We start from the raw sequence: 24718 nt of genomic DNA on the forward strand, positions 1-24718 counted from the left end.
ATGGCACCCACGGACACCTTTCCTGACACCGGCCACGTGTTTTCAGAAAATAGGCTTGGCCAGGGAAGAAAAGAAAACCTTCTGACAGGCAGAACAAGAGGTCAGGAAATCCCAGGGCAGGAGGAGCTTTTTGGGATCGGGCAGCGGTTGTCTCCAAAGCCCGGGTGGCCCAGAAAGATGCTGTTCCGAACGGCACTCATCCTGTGTTACCTGTTTGTTCCAATGATGCCTCTCGAAGTAGGTCAGCAAAGCAGGCCTGAGAAACTGAGAACGGGGCAGAGCGAATGACCTACACGAGGCCCATCTGGCATGTCCAATTTTGGCATGGAAAAAAAACAACTCTCCATTTACAAGCTGAGAAACTCCTGGAAGAATCATATAAATAACAGCATTATTTTGGTTCCAGCCTTGGCTTGGAGACACAGCCGGCCAGCCAGAACTGGGGCAGTCCAGACCCCTGGGAACGGAGCTCCGGAGAGGGCACGGGGTTGCAGAGACTTGGCTTCTGCCCCCAAGCACGCCTGGAGAAAGGAGGAGGAGGTCATCCAGTCTACAAGCAGCAGCAGGAGAAGGACAGAAGAGTCCTCCTGGATCAGACAAGAGGTCCATTCAGTCCAGGCTGGTGTTTCTGGAAGGCTTCTTGTTGTCGGCAAGACAAGGGCACTGCCTGCCTGCCTGCCTGCTGTGGTTTGTTCCCAACACAATGTAGACAGAGGTACAATGCCTCTGAATATGGAGGCTCCATTTTGCTGCACACATGGCTGTTGTTTTTGCGCAAAACAGATGTGCACTTGTAACCTCTAACTGTGGGTTCTGTGGGGCAGAACCTGGAATGAGTTTGCAACAACAATTTTTAAAAACAATTTTTAAAAACATAACATATAACATTTAACATCACACTTCAAGGTCCTGTTCAGGTTGCATTTTCAAGTCCTTATATTTACAGTCTACTGATAACTGCCAAGTCCAATTCTTCTTTGCAAGTGGGTTGGCTCCTGAAGACTCCAAGGGCTTGGTGAACAGGATTCAACATGGTGAAGGTTTCCAGGAGAACTCTCACCCATTACAACCACAAAAAACCCTGAAACAATAAACTCCAACATTTACAACATAGCAAAAATAAACAACTCCCTTCCCACTAGTTCCCAACAACATTGCAGTTACCTTAACAAGGTGTTAAGGGCTTATACAACCAAGGTCTGAGTCTGGTAGCCTTGTCTCCTCCAAACTACATGAGGTCTGCAGCCTCTTGCTGCTTTGAGTCTCCACCCTTTACCGGGTCAACCCATTTTGAGCATGAGGGTTACACACTCCCAGAACAATGGAAGGCACACTGTTTCTGAAGCAGTGCTTCAACTCATGATAATGATAGTGATGAATGAGACTGCTCCCCTATCCCAACGCAGGTCAAAAAATGGCACAAAACACACAAGCTTGGCCTGGGCCGATGGGTCCTCCTGAGATCTCTCTGGAGCAGCAAAACTGGTGCATGGCTGTTTAGGCACGTGTGCACAGATGCATGTGCGTTTCCCAACCTAGAGCTGGCAATCCTAATTGTGCGTGTGGTGGGGTGGGGGGAGGCGTGCTCCTCTCCTGGTGAGCGTCTCGGAGCCCCTGTCTGACAAACCACACCCAGGACAGGATGGGCTTCAGGTTCTGGCTCAGCAGGGCTCTCGGGGGGAGCTCCCCCCACCCTGAATGGAAGAACAAAGGCCGGAATTTCTCCACACGGCTCAGGGCAGATCTTGTTGGCTGAACACTTTCTCCTCCGAGGGGGAGATACAAGGGACCTGGGATTGCCAACAACCTGGAGGAGGAGGAGGAGGAGAAGAAGAAGAAGAAGAAGAAGAAGAAGAAGAAGAAGAAGAAGAAGAAGAAGAAGAAGAAGAAGAAGAAGAAGAAGAAGAAGAAGAAGAAGAAAGAAGAAAGAAGAAAGAAGAAAGAAGAAAGAAGAAAGAGGAGGAGGAGGAGGAGTTTAGATTTATATCCCCCCTTTCTCTCCTGCAGGAGACTCAAAGGGGCTTTCAATCTCCTTGCCCTTCCCCCCTCACAACAAACACCCTGTGAGGTAGGTGGGGCTGAGAGAGCTCCGAGAATCTGTGACTAGCCCAAGGTCACCCAGCGGGCGTGTGTGGGAGTGCACAGGCTAATCTGAATTCCCCAGAGAAGCCTCCACAGCTCAGGCGGCAGAGCGGGGAATCAAACCCCGTTCCTCCAGATTAGATACACGAGCTCTTAACCTCCTACGCCACTGCTGCTCCCACAAAAAAATATCCTGCCCTTGAATGTGTGGAATTTGGCAGCAGAAGCTTTTGTGCCTTGGGGATAAATACCGTTTCCCCGAAAATAAGCCCTACCCCGAAAATAAGCCCTAGTTACAGATTCCCCGGTGCAGCTGATCTGGTCACGTGGGAGGCGCAAAATCATGGGAAAAAATAAAACATCCCCAAAAATAAGCCCTAACACAGCGATGGCTTAACACCTTCGGAGAGGCCGAAGTGCCCAAATTGCAACCCAAAAACCACTTATTTATCGCAAAGTGCCAAAACGTGGTAATTTATTTTATTTTATTATTTATTATTTAACCTGAATATTGAGGTTTTTGTTTAGAAAAAATGGTTAGCTTCGAGGCGTGCGTTACTCAGGAATGAGCTTGGGGGTAGTTGATGGCTTTGCTTTGAAGCAACCGTGCAACTCTTCTAACGGGTGAATCACGACCCTAGGAGGGTTTACTCAGAAGCGAGCCCTATTGCCAGCAACTGAGCTTACTCCCAGGTAAAGGATTGCGCTTTAGTTTAACAGTGCTTAACAGGGTTACCTACACTACTCCCCCAAAACTAGGTCTTAGGTTTAATGCTAATAATCGAGCACAGCGGCCCAGGCCAGCCTAAATGTGTGGGGGGTGGGGGTGGGGACTCTGTCTGCGCGTGCCCATAGAGAGGGCTCTGAGTGCCACCTCTGGCACCCGTGCCATAGGTTTGCCATCACTGCCCTAACACATCTTTTGGAGCAAAAATTAATATAAGACCCTGTCTTATTTTCAGGGAAACACAGGTAGAATCACCTGGTAAAGAACATCTCTTTAATGCACTGGCAAAGGCCAGAATCGACTGGTTGTTGTGAGTTTTCTGGTCTGGTAGTTCAAACTCCTAATGTAATAGTTAGAACACAAGTGCACAACCAACTCTCACAGGTATAAGCAGAACATTTTGACACCCCCCCCCCCCCCCCCCTTCAAACACATTCCTGGCAGTTGAGAATTTTCTGGGCCAGGACCTGGTAATTTTTGCTCCTAATGTTTCTCCCACATCTATGGCTGGCATTTTCAGAGGCAGGTCACGATGAGCTGTGTCTCGCTCCGTGACACACTGTGGAATGATTGTGTGGTGGGGGTCTGTGTTTTGTCCACCTCACAGGGGCACATTTGCATGTGTCTGGGTGAAACTCCAAACTGCCACAGAAAGAAACACATTTCATTGTGACCTGCCTCAGAAAATGCTAGCCATAGATGTGGACCAAATGTTAGGAGCTAAAACTACCAGACCACTGTGGTGACACACTGTGGCCAACAACTTTATTGCCTGACACACACACACCTGAGCTTAAATATCACGTCTGTGGCCTTTAAGTGTTTGAATTTATGGTTGGAGTCGAGCGACCTGGGAAAAGCAGTTGGAACTTTGACCTGGGAGAGATCAGACTGACAGCATCTGTGACCTGGTAACTGCTCTAGTAGTTCTTTTGTTAGTTGTAAATAAACCTATTTTAAACCACTATGGTCATCCTGCCATTCATTGTGATAATCATAGCAATGTAGCCCGGAAAACCCACCAACAACAGCCAAGGTCTCTTTGGGGGGGAACATCGGTTTCTCCAGGTTAATTTATTTATTTGTTTAAGATTTAATAGACCACCCACCCTCGAAGGGCTCTGGCAACCCTACTTAATCCTCGGTTTGCACCTACTCTTAGCAGAAAGACCAGGAGCTGGAATACATTGAGAGTGCGTGGAAGAAGGGGAGGCGGTGTTTTCAGTGGTGGGATTCAAATAATTTAACAACTGGTTGTTTACAAGTACCATTTTAACAACCGATTCTGCCGAAGTGGTGCGAACCGGCTGAATCCCACCACTGGGTGTTTTTTTTTTTTCTGGGGATGGAATTAATTTTAAATATATGGGCAAGTACCTTCCTTCCCATACACCCTGACCCCACCCCGGCTAAAAGTGGTTGTAAAATTTCAATGCAAAGTCTTGCTCTGCCCTCTAGTGGCCAGTGGGGAAACTGCTTGCCTCTCCCAGTTCCCTACAAGAGAAAAATGAACAGGGTGGGGTGGGTGAGTGTTATATAAATAAAAGGTGGGGGTGGGGGAACGATGGCGTAATATTTACGCTCAGGTGTGTGTCTGTGGGTGTCAGGCAATAAAGTTGTTGGCCATAGATTCAAAACAGATACAGTATTTCTTCTCACAACACATCCCTGTGGGCCTGTACTGCCTAGGCCAGTGGTGGTGAACCTTTGGCACTCCAATTGGCCTTGCTGGCAGGGGCTGATGGGAATTGTAGTCCATAACATCTAGAGTGCCAAAGGTTCGCCACCACTGGCCTAGGGCATAGGTGTCAAACTCGCGGCCCTCCTGATGTTTTGGACTACAGTTCCCATCATCCCCTGCCTGCATCATGTAGTCCATAACATCTGGAGGGCCACGAGTTTGACACCTGTGGCCTAGGGGGACATATGGGATCAAATGTCCCCGAGCTGTGGCCACTTAGTTACGTGGGGGGTGGAAGATCACCCCCACACCCCTCCTCCTTTCAAAGCGTTTTGAGATGACCTGGTGCAAAAAAAGTTGTTTGGTTGTGGTGGGGGAGGGCAGCTGCCCATGGGGGGGGGGCATGAAACTCAGAGTTTGCCCCAGGCTACATTTTCCCTAGACACACCTCTGCACCAGTGGCTTGGGGCACAGGGCCACCAGATGTGACGGCTTTGAAAGGAGGGCTGGATTCATTTGGGAGGGGGAGACCAGCTGTGGAAGCTGTTCCCTTCAGTGGACTCTTTCCACATAATTCTTCCTCGTGGTGCTAAGAGACCAGCCGAGTCAGACTGGTGATTCATCTGGTCCTGCATCCGGTCGACCAGTGGCCAACCAGTTCTTCTGGAGGCCCCACAGCAGGGCAAAGCCTTTCCATGATGTTGCCTCCTGGGACTGGGATTTAGAAGCTAGCTGTTTCTGAACATGGAGGTTCCATTTAGTCATCATGTCTAATTTTTCTAACCACCCCGACACCTGCCCTCCATGAGTCTGATTAATCCCCTTTTAAACCCTCTGTGCTTGGGGCACCCTGACCTGAACAACGTAGATTAGCCTGATCTTGTCAGATCTCAAAAGCTGAGCAGGGTTAGGGTTAGATGAAGACCACCGAGAAGACTTAGATGAAGACCAGCAAGGCAGTTCTGGGTTTATTTATTTATTTTTATTTATTATTTCATTTTTATACCGCCCTCCCCCGGAGGGCTCAGGGCGGTGCACAACATCAACAGACAAATAAAACAAGAAGTTTAAAAAATTTAAAATGCAGCATACAATTTCCAAATCCAAGTAGGTTTAAATATTTAAAATAGATGGCATCCAGCTATTTAAAACTCCTCTTAAAAAAGGGGGGGGGGACAGTGGGTCTCAGAATATTTCTTAAGCTCTTTCAATCGATATCAGCCGGGTTGGTCTGCACCCAAAGCCCCGGTTAGGAATAGTTCGGTCTTGCAGGCCCCTGGGCGGAACTCATTGCAGATCCCGCGCAGGGCCCGGACAGCTTGGAGGAAGAGCATTCCACCAGGCCGGGGCCAGGGCCGTAAAAGCCCTGGCCCTGGTAGAGGCCAGCCGCATCATAGAGGGGGCGGGGGTTACCAGCAAGTTGGCCTCTGCTGACCGCAGGGACCGACGTGGGACATATGGGGCCAGACGGTCTCATAGGTACGAGGGTCCCAGGGTTGCTGCACAGAGGCAAGCAATGGCAAACCACCTCTCTTGCCTTGAAAACCAAACAGGGACACTATGAAGAGAGACTTGGGGAGCTAGGAATGTTTAGTCTGGAGAAGTGAAGGTTAAGGGGGGGGGGGGCATGATAACCATGTTTAAATATTTGAAGGGATTCCATGTCAAAGAGGCAGCAAGCTTGTTTTCTGCTGCCTCCGAGACTAGGACACGGAGCAATGGATTCAAAGTGCAGGAAAAGAGATTCCACCTAAACATCAGGAAGAACTTCCTGACCATCAGGGCTGTTCGACAGTGGAATGCACTCCCTCGGAGAGGGTGGAGTCTCCTTCTTGGGAGGTTTTTAAAGAGAGGCTGGGTGGCCATCTGTCAGGAGTGTTTTGATTGTGTGTTCCTGCATGGCAGGGGGTTGGACTTGGGTCGATTCCCCACGGTCAATTGATAGTGTGATACTCACGAGAAATATCCAGGTTTCAGCCAGAACTCCCCACTGCTTAACTGCTGAACACAGATTCATCCCGGTTCTGGCGCTCCTTGTCCCCCTTATCACATGTTTTTAAAGAACCTGCATGAAAGTGCACCTTTTTAAAAAAACACGCGCTGGATCGGTGGGGAGGATCAGGGGTTGAATGTAGATTTGTTTTCCCACTGTTGGGAGTGATGTGGAGCCTTCCAGCCAATCAGAGTGTAGTTGGCTGTGCGTGAAGTGATGCAGCCCTTTTTTTTGTTTTTTGTGTTGGTGGAGGCTACGTTGAAACGTGGCTGCGTGGAACATGATTTCTGTGCCAACTGGAAACTCAAATTTCGTGCCAGCACAGCTGCGTGGGTAAAGAGTGCCGAAGCCGTGCAGAAACATAGCTTAGCACAAAAAAATCTACTGTTCTATCAACGCATGCATAACAGCACGAAAAAAAAAGTTTTTAAAAAAGTTCCCGCCCCAACTCAGCACAACAGCCAATCAGGACGAGGAAGAAAGAGCCGCTGAACAGATTGCGGTTTCGATCGTGCGATCATGGGGAGTGCTGCGCTGTTTGAAACCGTGATAGACCTCGATGTCCTCAACACACACACGCTGCAGTGTGGAAGGTGAAACCTGGGTGAAAAGGTGCCGTTTCTTTTGAAACCTGGTTGCATCTGGCTTTAATTTCTCAGTAAGGAAATGGCCTTGCGGTCTGTTCCAACTCTATGATTCTATGAGTCGGCTGCAACTTGATGGCCTTCTCTACACCCACTAGCAGCAAATGCCACCTTTTAATCACACACTATGTAAAGAAATACTCCCTTTTGTTGGCCTTGAATTGACTTCATTGGAAGCCCGTGAGTTCTAATAGTTTGGGGCAGGGAGAAAAATTGTTTGCTTTTTTCATCCCATGCATACTTTTATAAACCTCTATCATGTCTAAGGTGACCAGATTTTTACTCCTGTAACGCGGCGCGCGGCCGCAGGAGCGCACTGCCTTTTGCGGCGCTCCTTGGTCAGGAAACAGGGGAGCGCCCCAGAAGGCAGCGCGGCAGCGCGGGAGGCGCACGTGGCCGCAGGAGCGCACTGCCTTTTGCGGTGCTCCGTGGTTCCTGTGGGCGGGAAACAGGGGAGCGCCCCAGAAGGCAGTGCGGCAGCGCGGGAGGCGCACGTGGCCGCAGGAGCGCACTGCCTTTTGCGGTGCTCCGTGGTTCCTGTGGGCGGGAAACAGGGGAGCGCCCCAGAAGGCAGTGCGGCAGCGCGGGAGGCGCACGTGGCCGCAGGAGCGCATTCCCTAATCGGGACAATTAAAAAACCCCGCGGGACGCAGGACACATTGCGGAAAAGCATGAGTGTCCTGCCAAAAGCGGGACGGCTGGTCACCTTAATCATGTCCCATCCCCCTGCCCCCCGGCAGCCTTCTCTTTTTTCTACTTTGCTAACAGGAGCGGGCATTTGCCACTTCCCCAAAGACGTTAGCCCAGTGCGGGGTCCGTTATTCCCATGGTGAGCGGGCACCTGTCTTTCCATCAGGGTTCCGATGCCTTTTCCACAAACAGCCCCACATCGTCACCAGTATGTTTCAGACAAGCCCAGACAGAGCTGCCCCGTGCTGAGTCCAGGGACTGAACCCAAAGCAGAGTTGGAAAAGGGTTGGCACCTTTCTAAGGGCCTCCTTATTTTCTACACACAACACAAGCCTTTATTGGCATACAAAACAGGACAAAATTTTAAAACAAAACAAGGTTAAGAAATGCAGTTAAAACTACTAATTTCCAGTATAAAATTTGCAACAGTTTCACAAAAGAGCACATCAGAGCTGTTCAGGAGATTGGGTATCTTATAACACTCATGCCACTGGGAACTTTGTTACGAAAAGGGAATTCATGCCATTTCATGCGTAATCTTATTCTTAGGGCATACCGAAACAGAAGAATAAATTCGAATGTTTTCGGCGTGATCCTATCACATGAACAAACTCTTTTAGCACGTTCCATATTCTTAAATCTTCCCTCCAGCAGAGCTGATGGCAGCACACTACATCTTGCAGTAGCAGAGGCTCTCCTCTGGGTGGGATTAATCAGCAGACGAAGATATGCTGCCATAATTCCACGCTCGGATGGGATTAATAATGTAGTCGGAGAGTCCTTATTTTCTACACATTGGGAGTGGGGGACGGAACCCCCCAGTGCCTCTTTTAAAAAGTTTTGGAATGTGACGATGTGTGGATAAACACTTGAAACTGGAAGTTTTGCTAAAGGCAGAAAAGCCAAGAAGAGTTTCTGCAGCCTGGCCGCCAAGTGACGGGCCCTCTGCCAGATACCCTGGAGGACCTCTGAAAGGACCTTTGGAGACTCCTTAAAGGTAATGTGCAAATCCAAGCTTCACACTTCCCCATCCCTAATATCATGGCTGCAGTTCTTTGGATGGCCTTGATGGCCGGGGGGGGGGGGAGCACATGAAGCCCCTGTATGCTTAACATGTGGGGCTGGGCATAAATGGAGAACTGAGTTTGATTCCCCACTTTCTCTGCCCCACCTGCTGCCCCACAAGGTGTTTGTTGTGGGGAGAGAAAAGGAGATGTGTTTATTAATGTTTGGAGATTCCTCCCATGAACTGCACAGAGGCACATGCCCTGCCTCCGTGCCACAGCCTAGCCGAGGAATGTGACCACGCCCCCGTCATGCCCTTCCAGCCCCGTGAGGCTACGCCTCATTTTGAGTCCCACCACTAATGGAAACCTGTTGCCAAATTTTTGAATCCCACCACTGGTAAAAAGGTTAATGGCCAGAAAAGGATAAACAATAGCTGCCGACAGAGCAGGGGGCGCGGGGGGGGGGGGTGGGATTGAGCAGAGCAAAAAACATGGAGCCTCCCTAGTAGCATGTTCTATTAAAAAAAGCCAAGGCATAATCCCAAATGCAAGGAGGAATACTGGGATTTCTGCCCCTGGCTTCCAACTTCTGCAGAGGGACTCCTTTGCAGGAAGGGCAGAGAAGTCTCATGCGAACCTTTCCTTGGAGGACTTTCCTACGTTTTCGCCAAGATGAGCTTCAAATGAACAAGTATGGAAAGTCCAATGAACAATGTGGATGAGCCCAACAGGATGGCCAGTGAGGATGACCCGACAGAGGTGTTGTGATGCAAGATTAGTTTCACTGCCATTGCTATGGAAACGCCAGGACTTCAAGTAGCCCCAGGCTAGCCTGCTGATCTCTCTGGATGTCTGGGAAGTGCTAAGCAGCTGGGAAGCCAGTCCTGGCTAGTACTTGGGATGGGACAATGTCAAGTGTGCTAAAGGGTGTAGAGATTGCTGGAGGGGGAATGGGTGCAGAAGCCTCTCCAAGCCAGCTGGACAGTTTTTTTTCGTGGCCATCCTAGATTGTTTTGAGGAGGGCTGGGCATTGGAAAAATTCTCAACATAGACCTTTGTCAGCCCTCTAATCCAGCTGCCGCAGTTGTGGTGACCCCCAACCCTAACATTTATCCATTTTTACTAGTGCAGAGAGGTCTTAGGCTTAATTCCCTGTGAAAGGGTCGTTCGACTCCCCTGGTGTCCCAACCCACAGGATTGAGAACCACTTTGAGTTCAGGGCCCTCTTCCTGGGAACAGTGGTCCTGGAAAGTCCTGTGCTCATGTAAGATGCTATCATCTATAAAGGGAAAAGAAAATGGATGGATGGGACATTGAGGTGGTGAACCTTCAAAGGACCCTCAGCAACACTCAGCTGCCAGAAAAAGACCAAGCTGCATGAATCCCTAGCAGGCAGGAGGGCTCTCACCCTTGACCTCCACACTTCACACAACAGCGGTTTGGCTAATGTGGTTCACCCCCCTGATGTGGCAGGAGGGCCTGAGGCTGGAGTCTTTGCTGCTAATATCCATTTGAGGACTTCCCTACCTCTCACGATGAGCTCAAATGAACAGTAAGAACAGACCAAATGGCCAGTGAGGATGACCCAACAGAAGTATTGTGATGCAAGATTGTTTACTGTCATCACTATGGCAACACCTAGACTTGGATAGCCTCAGGCTAGCCTGATACCCCCCTCCCCCCACCTAGCCATCTCTGAAGCCAAGCAGGGCCGGTCCTGGCCAGTACATGGATAATAGGCCTTCAAGGAATACCAGTGTCGTGCCGGAGAGGCAGGCGATGGCAAACCACCTCCGAATGTCTCTTACCTTGAAAACTCGACCAGGGTTGTGATTGCAACAGCAAAAGAAACATTTTTAAAACTATGAAGAAAACATAACTATGCCATTTGCCACAAGCATGTGGAATTTTTTGCACTAAACTAGGAGCTAGGGAGGAGCTAGGGAGGATGACTGGGTCAATCAGTCAGTCTTTTTTAAATAAAATTTTATTTGCACATACAAAAAACAAACATACATGTCAAGTCAATCTTTGACACCAGTCAACATCATAATTTCCCCCTAACACATATATGTCATCTTAAAAGAGAAAAAATCTATTTAAAAAAATGAGTAGACTTCCTTGTTGTAACTCAGGAGTTAATTTACCTTTAGTATATGTGCATCATACTTTAATCAATAATCTCTGTCTCATTTGATCTCTATGTTTCTTCCTAAGAGCTTTATCTAATTCTTTCGAACGTTATCTTTCTTTTCCTCTCAATAATCATCATAAATCAAAATAATTAACATTTCAATATAGATGATACAAATTCATCCTAAACAATTAAAACTTTGATTAAGATCAAATTAAAAAATTAAACAAACTTTCAATGGCGTTTAAACTAGGGAGCCGAGATTCTCCTTTTAAATCCACCTTAAAGGGAAAATCTGGGGTCCCTAGTTAAAACAACATTGAAAGTGATGCTATTTTCGGGTGGTTTATTCCCCACCCTGAAACAGCATCACTTTCAATGTTTAAACTGGGGACCTCAGATTCTCTCTTTAAATCCATGCCAAAGTGGATGGATTTAAAAGGAGAATCTGGGGAAATTTTTTTGGGGGGGTGCCTGCTGTCAGGGGTGCAATTGTTAAGCTAGCAGCCCCAAAATGTCAGAATATCTTTAGGAGACTCTCCTGATGATACCACCCAGGTTTGGTGAGGTTTGGTTCTGGGGGTCCAAAATTACGGACTCTCAAAGGGGAAGCCCCCATCTCCTATTAGCTCCCATAGGAAACAATGGGGGATGGGGGCATGGGAGTCCATAACTTTGGGTTCCCTGAACCAAACTTCACCAAGCCTGGGTGGTATCATCAGGATTGTCACCTGATGATACCCTGAAATGTTGGTGCCGCTAGTCTAAAAACTGCACCCCCTGCTGGCCAAAAAGTGAAAAAACACTTAAAAATACAAAGAAACCACAAACCAGGGGGGGGGAGCTTCGGACGTGTAATGGGAGGGGTTGAACCCAGGACACCCCCCCCCTTACCTACATCCTTGATCTGGACGGTTCTGGCCCGTTCCTCTTGTGTCTCCCGGCCAGGATGAGGGATCCTCTCTTTGGGACAGCCAAGAATGGACAGGAAGTCTTGTTACTGAACAGTCCAGGGGCACAACAGCCATTCATTTACCCCCCATTTAGTTGCTTATTTAAAATGTTTATCTCCTGCCATTTCTGCAATGGGCTCAAGGTGTCTGATCACAGTGGTCGCAGAGAGAGCTCGTCTGGAGGGCATGCGTGTGTGCGTATAGTTTGCACATTCCAGAGGAAAGGCAGACATTTTTCGCAGAGGTCATTCATAACTCCAATCACTTTTGCCCAATGTTTAAAGCTGATCAATCATATCAGTTAGTCGGTTCATCAGTTACATGCATTTGGATCTGACAAAAGGGTTGTAATGAAGGAATGGAAAGGACTCTGTTCTGTTTGAAGTGCTCTGTCCACTGAGGGGTTCATTAGAGCTCCCATACAGGAGGGAAGCCTTCTTTTAGGGCAGTGGTGGCGAACCTATGGCACGGGTGCCAGAGGTGGCACTCGGAGCCCTCTCTGTGGGCACGCGTGCACAGAGTTCGTCATGTGATAATAGTGTAATTATTTCAGGGAGATATGTGATAATAGTGATAATAGTGTAATTATTTCAGGGAGATTATTAGTATCAAACCTAAGACCTAGTTTTGGGGAAGCAGTTAGTAAAACTGTTAAACCCCACTGATTTTCAGGAAAGCATGATCCTTCACCTGGAAGTAAGCTCGGTTGCTGGCAATGGGGTTTGCTTCTGAGTTAACCCTCCTAGGGTCGTGATTCACCCATTCAAAGCGTTGCACAGTTGCTTCAAAGCACAGCCACTGACTACCACCAAGCTTACTCCTGAGTAACGTGTGCCTTGAAGCCTACCGTTTTTTCTATACTAAAACCTCAGTATTCAGGTTAAATTGCCATGTTGGCACTTTGCGATAAATAAATGGGTTTTGGGTTGCAGTTTGGGCACGGTCTCAAAAAGGTTCACCATCACTGTTTTAGGGGCTCACGTTCCCACCCTTTTATAATAAAAAGTACGACAAGTTTTAGAATGATGCCTGAGTATTCAGAGACTTTTAAACCAATTATCTGGTAATGTGGCAGCGCTAGAAGCAAATGAATGCTCAGCCATTGGAGAGCACGTTCAGCATTTCAAAGTATTGTAAACTGTACAATGTATTCTCTGTCTCTCTCATTCTCCTGGTTGGTAGTTCTTTTCTTGTCTTATGTTTTACAGGCGGGTTTCTGGGTAGACCTGGAGCACTAACATCCCTGCTAAAGTAGGCTAGGCAGAATAAGGTGGAAAGAAGGTGAGAGAAGGGATTACATTTCTTCTGGAAAAATGTGACCTTAACACTCTTTCATATTTAAACTCCCTGCAACTAGAAAACTAACCCATGAGGGGAAATGGCCCCTTTTGCCTGCTGTGTTGAGTTTTCTATGTTCAGGGAGGCTTTTAACCCAGGAGAGCAGCCGTGAATGACATTTTCCTACCTTTCCTACTCTAAAATGCATCCATCAAACTACTTCGGCATTCTACCCTTCCATTTTGCTGCAGACGTTCGCCAAGTATTTCCGATTCATGGCAACCTCATGAAACAATGTCCTCCCCAAGTCCTGTTGTTAACAGGTTTTGCAAACTAGAGTCAATCCATCTCTGGTTGGGTCTTCCTTTATTCCTGTTGCCTTCAGTCTTTCCTAGCATTATTGTCTTTTTCAGGAATTCTTGTCTTCTCATGGTATGACCAAAGTTCAATTGCCTCTGTTTAGTCATTTTAGCTTGTAGGGATTTGATCTGGAACCCACTGGTTTGTCTTGTGGGTATTCCGTGGTATCCATAAAAGTCCCCTCCAACACCACCTTTCAAATGAATCAGTTTTCTCCCTGCTAACTTTTTTTCATTGTCTAACTTTCACACCCATACATAGTGCCATAGCATGAGTTCTTTCGATCCTGACACCGACTGCTGCTTAAATATCATCTTCAGGGATTGGATGAAGAGGTTGCAGGGAGAAGCAAGCAGGGAGCTATGCTAGGGGTAACGGAGTGACAAGATTATCAAACTAAGATCCAGGCCAAAATTGGTAGCTCTGTCAGTGGGGCCCCATTGATTCCTGTCTGATCATTTTTATATTGCTAGCTGCAATACTGCCCTCTGACCACCAGCGGTGGGGGCACTGAAGAGCAGCGTTAAACAGACCAACTGTTTCCTCCTTGTCCAAAGGAAAGCTTGTCCTTCTTGTATTAATACATGCAAAGTCCACCCGTTTCCGGTTTTAACCGCGGCAAAGCGAGTTAGCGCGTTGCATCTTGGGTCTTGTAGTTTGACTGAGCCCACTGCCCATGCAGGGGTGGCCAACCTATGGCACTCCAGATGTTCATGGACTTCAATGGCCGTGCTGGCAGGGGCTGATGGGAATTGTAGTCCATGCACATCTGGAGTGCCAGAGGTTGGCCACCCCTGAAGGGGAAAGTTACCCTGAAATTTTGGGGTCGCCAGTTTTCCTCTGCAAGAGACGCCTTGTTTTAAAGGAGAATCTAGCACATAGTGCTGGTATTATTAATATAATTAATAACATATCCCATTAATTATCTCCAATTAATTATGATAATAGAATCATAAAACACAATAAGATGGAAAAGAACAAATAATGTGTGTGTGGAATTAAGGAACAAATTATATCTGCATGTAGATTTATAGGCACAGCTGTAGACGTGTATGCTTACCCTATGCACATTATCCCCTACACACATTATCCCCAGAACCTGCCCTCCAAAGCAGCCTCGCCCTGCTTTGGACATTTATCTCTGGAGATCAGCAGTCATTCCATGAGACCTCCATGGCCACCCTCCATAGCTGCAAGGATACACTGCAGAAGGGGAGATGGTGGAAAGTCACTTTGGGGCTCCCCTGGAGAGAAAAGCGGGGCAGAAACGAAACGAAATCCCCGTGATGGCATGGAATGTGGTGGGGGCAGCCGCAGGAGTCCGCCCCCCTCGCCCCTGGTGTGAAAAGGAGCTGACAGGAGGGTGACAGTGTCAATCAGTCAGTCTTTACTGGGTAGCAATGGCCTTGGGAGCAGCAGTGGCAGAGGAGGTTAAGAGCTCGTGTATCTAATCTGGAGGAACCGGGTTTGATTCTCCGCTCTGCCGCCTGAGCTGTGGAGGCTTCTCTGGGGAATTCAGATTAGCCTGTGCACTCCCACACACGCCAGCTGGGTGACCTTGGGCTAGTCACAATTCTTCTGAGCTCTCTCAGCCCCACCCACCTCACAGGGTGTTTGTTGTGAGGGGGGAAGGGCAAGGAGATTGTCAGCCCCTTTGAGTCTCCTACAGGAGAGAAAGGGGGGATATAAATCCAAACTCTTCTTCTTCTTCTTCAAATTGAGGCAATAAGAAATCAGCAAAGAGACACACACATACAATTTAACGCTAAACCTGACATACAAATGAAAGACCAAAGCCTTAAGAGCGAAGACATTTGTACGATATTGCAGATTATAACTTAGCCTTTATTCTCCTCAGTACCTGATAATTTGGCTAAAATGTTTTAAAGATATACATTCCGGACATGGGAATGCATAGGACAGTACAAGGTGGAATGCCTCAATCCGATCTAAACGACAATCACAAATGCATTGATCTTTGGGGCTCTTCTTGTCCCTTCCAAAGAGAGAGTTTCAGTGGTGGGATTCAGCCGGTTCGCACCACTTCGGCAGAGCCGGTTGTTAAAACGGTGCTTGTCATCAACCAGCCGTTAAATTATCTGAATCCCACCGCTGCCCCTTTCTCTCCTGCAAAGAGGCTCAAAGGGGCTGACCGGCTCCTTTCCCTACCTCCCCCCCCCACAACAAGCACCCTGCGGGTGGGGTGGGGGCTGTGGCAGTTGAACCGAATGGAACAGAATGTCGGGTGGGGGCCGTTGCCACGGCAGGCTCAGTGTTGTGCTGCTGTGGCCCCCTCCTCTCCGGGGAAGCTCTGTGGGCTGGAGACAGTTGGAGGAGAAGGAGGTTTGATTCAATGGATCAGAGGTTTTCTTCTCCAAAGGCCTACTATCAACACCCACACCTGTTTGGGATGGCGGCCCAGCTAGCCAACATGTAAGCAGGGATATTGCTCCCCTCCCTGTTTGGCCCCGCCCTCCCTCCCCCCACAACCTCAGGATCCGGCTTTCCCGGCAGACCCGAACCCCCCTTGAGTGAACCCCTCCTTCAGTGAGGTGGGGAATTGGGGACGTGGGGTCCCAATCCCCAGCTTCTCTCTGCTCTCCTCTCCTCTAGCCTTCAACGCCTGCGAGCCCTCTTTGGGCGAAGAAGAGGGAAAGTGACGTTCGCATCTGTGGGGAAAGAGCCCAGGCAGCGGCCTGCAGGTGAGGCGCTGCAAAAGGCTCACCTGGGATGGCCAACAGGGAGGGGCGGGGGAAGAGGCAGAACCACGGAGGACGGCCACACTCCTGACGCTCAGGTGCCCCGCCCCCCCGAGTATCTCTGAAGGAGACTGGGCTGCAGAGGCTCCAATAGCGAGAGGCGCCTTCCCAGCTGACCCCACTGGTTTCGGTAGCAGCTGTGGCGACTCACTGCTCCTTTTCTCAGAGCGAGGGGTCACGAAAGACGAGGAGGGGGGATTGGCCTGCGGCTGGTGGGCGGGATGTGTGTGTGGAAAGGCTGAACCTTTCGGGGGCTGATTTCAAAGGAGGGGGAAAGGAGGCGCTTGTCTAGAGAAGGGCGTTGTGGGTCCCAACCTAGAACAACAGAAGGGCCAGCTGCAGACACCGCATGCCCAGGGACACCATCAGATGAGAACAGATGATTCCCAAACAGCTGTTTCTGGGAGGAGGAGGAGCTTTGAGCAGGAGACTCCACCCACTCGGCCAGAGCGGGACTCTGACTCCTCCCCCTTTGCAGTGCCACCCGTTCCGGTGCACCTGTGTGCCCCCCCGGCCGACTGTTGGTGCTGGGGGACCACGGGGCTACCGCGGACCACAGGCACTGACCTTCTGTGCGGCTCCTGGCGGAGCTCCTCCCTCGGGCCGACGAGCTGCTGGTGCTGCCCTGCAGTGGGCAACCAGAGGCCCAAGGAGATGGGCAGAGAAGAGTTGGCCCGGCCGACCTCTGCGTGGAGACCCCCCACCAGGGACGCTAGAGCAGAGGCGGGAACCTGGAAACCAGCCTGGACAGGCGGAAGGGGTAGCGGCCTTGGAAGGTGGGAGGATACCGGACTCTCTCCCGGCTGTAACTGAGTCTTCTCTCCACAGCTGCCCCATCGAGGAAGACCGTCGACAACTCCATTGAAGCCTACCTGCGCGAGAAGAACCAGGTAACCCCCTCCCCCGAAGCACCCGAGGTCATCGGGCGCTTTCTATGCCTTGGGGATAGGGGCCAGCAGGCCGGCCCCGAGGCATCTCCAAGGGTCCCCTTTGGTCCCACTCCCTCCGTGTTCCAAGGACAGGCTTGGGAGTCTGGGGGCTGCATCACACATCCCGCGGATGCAGGACAGCAAAGGGGTTACCCACAATCCCAGAGCTTCAGGCTTTGAAGGCCCTGTGGCTGGCCTCTGGGAAGGACCCTGGCTGCCAGACTGCCTCTGTCGGTCAAGCATGCACGTCTGGGGGCACGGGGACTCTCCTTCCCCCGCTGACCCCCCCACACACACTTGCCTCCTGCAGGACCGGAAGCGCCATCTGGAGTTCCTTGAGGCTGTGAAGACCGCCTGCCAGGGAGGGCGGAGAAGACTTCTGTTCTGCAAAGAGGTGGTGGGGGAGGCCATCAAGGTGAGTGAGGGCCAGCCTGCTAGTGGGGAGGAGCTGGGGGGGCAGGCCCCGGGACTGGACTGTGAGTGAGGCAGAGGTGGGATCCAGCCGGTTCTCACCAGTTCCCGAGAGTGGGCTACTAATTATTTGTGTGTGCCGAGAGAGGGTTACTAGTTGGGTCTGCTTTTCCGTTAGAAATTCCATTAGGTCCCAAAATCATATTGTTGTTTCCTATGTGGCTGGTTAGCGAAGGTAGAAAACGGGATAATTCTCCCCATTGGGCTGTTTTAAAAACATGTTTTAGAAATATGGTAAAGTTCCTTGTTTAAGGAAAGCATCCTTCTTTTGATTCCTAGAAACAAACTTAAGTATTTGAAAGAATTAAGTATTTCACAGGCAGTCAATGAGAGGAGAAGTAGTTGTTTCTGTCGGCAGTAGACGATAGGACTTGCTATAATGAGTTTAAATTATGGACAGAAAGATCCCAGCTGGAAATTAGGAACTTTTTTTTTTACAGTACGAGTTTTTTACAGTAACAGAGAAATCATTAATGCCCCGCCCCTGGAATTCCCGGCCACGCCCCCGTCGTGCCCCGCCCAGCCCCACAGGTGCTACGCCACTGTTTGAATCCCACCACCATGGGAACCTGTTACTAAAATTTTTGAATCCCACCACTGGAGTGGGGGTTTTGCTGTTTCTTCTGACCACTGTTCCTGGTTTGGTCTTCGGGCAGATGCGTGTATCGCCTTGGAAGTTGTCAGTGCAGGGCAGGGGAGAAGCCCAGACAGCCACCAAGGATTTGCGTGCCGCTCTCGGGGGGGGGGGGGGGAGGAAGGAGCCAGCGGATAATGGGGTCTAAGGAGCCCTGACTGACCTGCCCTCTTTTGCCCTCTCCCAGGACATCATGGTGGGCTCCCTGCTGGAGGTGGGCCCGACCTTGCTCTCGGCCATGGCCGCAGTGGAGCGCCTGAGGTACGTCTGTCTGTCTGTCTGTCTGTTGGGGAGGGAACCTTTGGAAGCAGCAAAGACGGGGGCCGCCAGACAGAGAGCGGCCCCACCCCAAGGGAGGGGCGCTGCTGTGTCCTGGGCATTGGGAGGCTCTTGGCCTGAGGGGGGAGTGGGGGGCTCAATTAGCACCCCCCTCCCTTGCAGCGCAGAGTCTAATGCTCGCCCTTCCTTCCCGCCAGCAAATTCCAGCCGGCATTCAGCGCTCCACTGCGCCGGTCCCTGGAGACCTGGGCGCTGCGCCTGGTGCTGGGCAGGAGCTCAGGCCCAGGAGAGGAGGGAAGCCAGGTATGTCACTGGCCGGTCCCCCTGCCGGGGAGAGGGTGGCAGACATGCCTGCTGGTCCTGCGGGGCCCGGGGCCGGCTGTTCTTGGGGCGACCGAGACGCAGCTCCTCAATGGACGGGGAGTGGAATTCGTCTGGGAGTGCAGGAAGAGGCCGTGGAGACAGGGTTCTAGGGCTCTGCTTCCGGCAGGAGAGGGAGTGGGTGGCCTCGGGGGCCCTCCATGAAGGGGAGGGTGGGGGTGGTTGGCAACCCCTCACGGGCTCCCTCTTCCTTCCAGGCTCCAGGGGATGCGGCTGAGGAGGGTCTCCTACAAATGCTCGGGGGCCTCCTCCGTGAAGACCCGTCTGCTGGGCACCTGGCCTCCATCTTCGAAGTAAGTTCCCGGAGGAAAGACCGTGTGGGACGGAGGTCCCCTGGCAGGCTGGGTGCAAATGGGAACCTAGCGGGGCAAAGAGGAGCACCTTGGGGAGAAGGGCTCTGCCTGGCCCCGCCCTCCTCCCCATCTGTCTCTCCCTGCCGTCCTCCCAAGCGCTCCAGGCAGTGGTGGGATCCAAAAATTTTAGTAACAGGTTCCCATGGTGGTGGGATTCAAACTGTGGCGTAGTGCCAATGGGGCTGTGCGGGGCATGATGGGGGCCTGGCCGGGCATTCCTGGGCGGGGCTGTGGCAAATGACTGCGCCGGTCCTCGGGCGGGAAACGAATGCATGTAGGCGCAGGCTGCCACGCACACCGGTGCACCTCCTGCTAGACTGCTTCAAGTTCTGCGCGCTACTGCTGAGAGGAGGGTTGTAACTAAGGCCAAAATCACGCGGCAAAATCACCCATTAGTAACCCCCTCTCGGCACACACAAATCATTAGTCACCTCCTCTCGGGATCCTGTGAGAATCTGCTGGATCCCACCTCTGGCTCCAGGACTGCCTAGATGGTCTTCTGATGCTCTCAGCCCCCCAGTGAGGAGGCAAAGGAGGCTGAGGAAGAGCCACTGGCCCCACGCGCCCCTCTCTGGTGCAGCAGCCAACCCCTGCACCGCTACAACCGAGGCCAGCCAGGCTGGCAGACGACTGCCCCGGCCTCTCTGCCCGAGGAGGCAAGCAGAGGATGTGTGCAGGCCGCTGTCCCACGGGGAAAGGGGTGTCGGGGTCTGCTCCCAGGGGGTTTCCGTGCATCTGAGTAAAGTCCTCGGTGAGCTCGGCTGACATCAGTCTGGCAAGGAGGCCGTGCTGTGGGCCGGCCCAGAACACTGAGACTGAGGTTCCTTCCTCAGCAACTGGTCTACTGGGCCCAGGTGGACTGGGAGGCGCCCAGGTACCGGTCCACAACCATCATCGCGAACCTCCTGGGCATCATGAGGGAGCTGCCTTCCATCAGCGTAAGTCCTCCTTGCCCCCCCCCCCAGCTTGGCATGGCTTGTGTCTGAGGGGTGCAGAGCAAAGCGAGGGGGGGCTGCCCCAACTCTTGGAGGGGGCTGCTGAGGACTGGCCCTCCGTTCTCCGAGCCTCCTTCCTCCCAGAAGACTCTTCCCAAAGGCTGCGGAGTCTGACCCTGGGACATTCTCTTCGCTCTGTGTTGGGTCTCCGGGTGGGGTCAGGGAGGGGACCATTCAGAGGGCTCCGAGTTCCAATGCTGCTTGGGGATTCGCAAGGGAGGCCTCTTCGTCTCCTTCCCTCTAGATCCTGGAGGAGGACGTCCTCGGCCACGTCGTGGTGCAGCTGGCGGTCTCCCTGGCCGACCCGGAAGAAGGCATCCAGCAGAAGGCCAGGGAAGTGATGAGCCAGCTGCTCACCATGCTTCTCCACCGGCGGCGGGGTGAGTGAGCTGGGCAGGAGGAGACCCCTTTCCACTGGAGCCTTTGGGGGCCCTCCAGCCCACCCACTCTGAGCTCTGCCCGTCACAGCATTGGAGCTGCTTCCCGCACAGCTGATGAGATGCATTTCCGGACGATGCTCTTCCCGCATGTCCCACGGGCCCCAGCCCCTCCCTCCGGTGGAAAGGTGGAGAAGGACACCGCTGAGCTCAGATGGTCCCTTGCAAGAGCGTCCCTGTTGGGCTGAGGGTGGGGGGCTCCGAGACCCTAGCCTCCAGGGCAGTTCCTGCCTCCAGGCCCGAAGGGAGCACAGCTGTCTTCCTCAGCTCCTGCCGTCTCTTTGTCAGGGCTCAGAGGGAAGCGCCGGCGGCTACCTTGGGCGCGTGACCCCGAGCGGCCCTGGAGAGCGAGCTGCATCCACCTGCTCACCACCGCTGAGGTAAGGAGAGCCTTCCGTGCTGCTGGACGGGCATCTCTGGGGAGGGGGGGGCAAAGGGGCCGTTGTTTCTTCAAGGGAGGGACCTGGGGGGACCCTTTGCCGCTGGTGTGAAGCGAGACCACGGACAAGAGTCCCTTTTGGTCCTTCCTTCCTTCCTTCCTTCCTGACTTCCCTGGCCCCATAAGGCACCTGGCCCAGAGTGGAAGGGCAGGAGCCAAAGAGACCAGGCCCTGCCGGAGGTGGAGGAGTTGTTTTGAGTCTCTTTCTGGGAGGGGGCTGAGGGAGGGAAGGCGGGGGCTGGGCTGTCTAGAAGATTCGTGCCCGTGCTTGGCTTTGGGCAGGGCAGGAGAGGAGAGGACTGAATGGCTGACTGGTTGATTCCAGGTGTTCCGGGCCCACCTGAGCAAGGGACAGCAGCTCTGCTTCCAGGAGGCCGCCCTGCAGCACGCCCTGTTTCAGGGAAGGAGGTGGACCAGGGAGGCCGGCCTTCTGCTCCTCTACGCCTCCATCAATCAGGCGCGGCCACTCCTGGCCGAGCAGGATGTGAGTGGATCATCGGGGAAGCACTCTGGGGGGTGGGGTGGGGTGGGGGGCATGGTGGAAACACCCCAGCCCTGGGCACGCACCAACCGGAGGTCATTTGGACTGTTTCCCCCCTTCCCCAGGAGGACTACCTGAAGGGGGACGTGGCCGCCCTCTTGTACGACCTTCAGACGGGCAGGCAGGTGCCGAAAGAGATCGAGGCCCTCGTCCAAAGGACCGGTAAGGCCTCTTTCCAGGGACGCAGGGGTGGGGACGGGACCGCGGCCTCGGGAGGGCCACCCTGCCCTTCTTCCATACCGGACTGGTCCCGAGTAGGCCGAGGGTTGGTTGCCCTGTTTTCCCTAAAGGTGGTCGCAAGGGCCACGCCAGGGGCTGGGCTTGGAAATGCCGACATGACCCCAGGGAGGGCCAAGAGGGGTCTTTTGAGAAAATCCCTTCCGGGTCACCTGCCGCTTTGCGACACCAACCCAGGAGCAGGTCTGGCCTCTCGTGCCCGTCCAGTCCCAAGTCCGATCCCAGAGAGCTGATGGGAGGGTCTGCCTGCCTTCCTTCTCTTCCATGCAGGTCGACCTTCTTGAAGTCCCCCTTCTGCCCGGGACAAGAGGAAAAGCAGGAGGGGCTATCCTTCACTCATACAAGCAGGTAATATACAATCGACACTGACTATAGATGGAATTTAGGGTATGATGGAATTTGTGGAAAAGAATAAGAAAGACCGACTGAAATAGGAGCAAGCAGGATTTTATTTTTTTGCTTTATGTTTGATGTCTTGCTTTTAAAGGAGAAATAGAGAAGGAGGGAGGGGAGGGGGGAAAAACTTAGAGACACAAAACAATTAAAATCAATATATATATCGATGATAGAGTTGGCGATTCAGATCGGCAGGAAACACAATTCGGGCCGACCCCAGCTAGTTCGGGGGCCCCTGGAGGGCCAACGGCCCGAGCCTAACCCCTCCAAACTAGGTGCGATCCGAACGCCATTGGTTCGGATCAGGCCCTTCCCCCGAGCAGCGGCTGCTCCGAGCCAGCTGGGGGAAGCAAGAACCAGCCAGCTGGCACCTGGCAGCTAGCCACTTCCTGGAAGGATCGCCGGAGGGGAGAGAAACAACCACCCACCCACCCAAGCACCCAGGCACCCACCCACCCAGTCCCCGCAGCGGCACGAACCTCCCCAACAGAAAAAAAACTTTTAAAAAGAGGGAGAAAAGGAAGGGATTTCCCAGCCGCGGTCCCGCAGATCGCAGTGGGCTCGGCGCACGGGGGGAGGGGACCACTGACACACACACACACACACCAACGTCGGCACCCACAGCTTAAAATAAAAAAGAGGACAAAAACAGGATATCCCACCCCAGTCGCTGGCAGCTGCCTCCCACCTGCCAGGGGAAAAAATCCAAACCTCCAACAGAGCCCCAGGCCCCCCCCCCCCAAATCAACCCCACTTACGCTGCTGCTTGCTTCCTCCGGCGATTACTGAATGAATGAAGCAGCCCACGAGGCTGCATAAGGCTAGGGTATAAGGCTATACACTTTATATATGAATATTTTATCGCATCTTTCCGTGGTTGTGGTTGTCTTGTTCTTGCTTCTTTTATCTATTCTTTTTTTCTCCCCACCGCCTCCTTTTCCCACTAAACATGCCAATGAAAAATTCGATAAAAGGGTAAGTAAGATAAGAACTCAGAAACGAATAGGTAAGTATAGTAAGAGTGGTTAAGGAAATAGGTGAGTATGATCAGAAAGGGACTGATATATTATCACCTAACTGTATGAAAATTTAATTCAACTTACGAAATTTGTGTGGAATGGGAAAAAACCCAGGATCAAGTACACATCCCTGATAGATATAAAGGAAATAGGAGGCTTTGCACTCCCAGGTCTTAAAACATACCATGACGCGGCAGCGTTGGTACGGATAACAGAGTGGATACAACTAGAAAATGATGAACTTTTAAGCCTGAAGGTTATAACAACATTTCAGGATGGCACGAATATCTATGGCCAAATATAAAAGGGAATTTAACATTATTCAAAAACCACCTAATTAGGAAAGCTTTATTAACGACCTGGGGAAAATATAAATATAAAATCTATAACAAGATACCTTATTGGGTATCACGTTTAGAAAGTTGCAAGAATTTACAAAATGCAAACAATGGCACTCGGTTGAGATACAAGGAAATAATTGTATGTGAAGGGAATACGGTAAGACTGAAAGAAAGAGATAAAATTAAATTTCAGGGAAAAGAATGCCACTGGTTCACGTATCAACAAATTCAGCAACAACTGCAACAAGATCTAAAAGAGTGGGGTATAAGCAATACTCCCACGGAACTGGACCAGATAACATTCCTTAGACCGAAAAAGAAATTGAGTCAAATATATAAGCTATTATTATCTATGATTTTAGAAACAGAAATAGTGAAAGAAACAATGATAAGATGGGCGACAGATTTTAATAAAGAAATTCAATTGCAAGACTGGGAAGGAACCATGGAACTGCACAAAACCTTCTCAGCCAGTTTGGAATTGAGAGAAAACTTTTTAAAGATCTCTCATAGATGGTATCTAACACCTACAATATTGGCAAAGATATATAAAGGTCAATCTCCAAAATGCTGGAGATGTAAGAAGAAGACAGGTACTTTGTTACATATGTGGTGGGACTGTATTAAAATAAGGAAATTTTGGAAACAATTACACAGAGCAATACAAGACATACTTAAAATTTCGTTTGAAGCGCCCCCAGAATTGTACCTACTAGGAATAGGATTAAAAACGTCATTAAATATTAATAACGATTTTTTTCTTTACGGTTCCACCGCAGCGAGAATAATAATAGCACAACGTTGGAGAAAAGAAAAAGTACCGAAAATAGAAGAATGGTTCCTGAAAATGACGGAATATCTCCAACACGATAAGATCTCCACCAGAATTAAGGAAACATCGTGGTCAAGATTTCAAAGGACCTGGAAATATTACGTACAATATATAGAAGGGGGACAA

The 24718-nt window shown here is 51.1% G+C and overlaps 1 protein-coding gene across 1 annotated transcript; it reads left to right on the forward strand.

Moving 5' to 3' along the window:
- On the forward strand, positions 1-24718 carry LOC125435568. The gene is made up of 17 exons (XM_048501761.1): positions 1-237; positions 7896-8025; positions 14740-14888; positions 16163-16251; positions 16347-16438; positions 17137-17198; positions 17548-17652; positions 18530-18603; positions 18819-18924; positions 19200-19295; positions 20189-20293; positions 20595-20730; positions 21076-21167; positions 21552-21710; positions 21833-21929; positions 22275-22352; positions 23375-24718. The coding sequence occupies exons 1-16, from the start codon at positions 1-3 to the stop codon at positions 22286-22288; spliced, it is 1743 nt and encodes a 580-aa protein (XP_048357718.1). The 3' UTR covers positions 22289-22352; positions 23375-24718.

The sequence above is a fragment of the Sphaerodactylus townsendi genome, linkage group LG06 (assembly GCF_021028975.2).
Source record: "Sphaerodactylus townsendi isolate TG3544 linkage group LG06, MPM_Stown_v2.3, whole genome shotgun sequence".
Classification (NCBI taxonomy): Eukaryota; Metazoa; Chordata; class Lepidosauria; order Squamata; family Sphaerodactylidae; genus Sphaerodactylus; species Sphaerodactylus townsendi.

Bases quoted from the DNA above. Each gene is read 5' to 3' on its own strand.
- LOC125435568 (XM_048501761.1), top strand. From the start codon at position 1: ATGGCACCCACGGACACCTTTCCTGACACCGGCCACGTGTTTTCAGAA. The intron at 238-7,895 runs GTAGGTCAGCAA...CTTTGCTAACAG, and splicing joins TTCCAATGATGCCTCTCGAA to GAGCGGGCATTTGCCACTTC. The intron at 14,889-16,162 runs GTGTGAAAAGGA...CCTCTCCTCTAG, and splicing joins GTCCGCCCCCCTCGCCCCTG to CCTTCAACGCCTGCGAGCCC.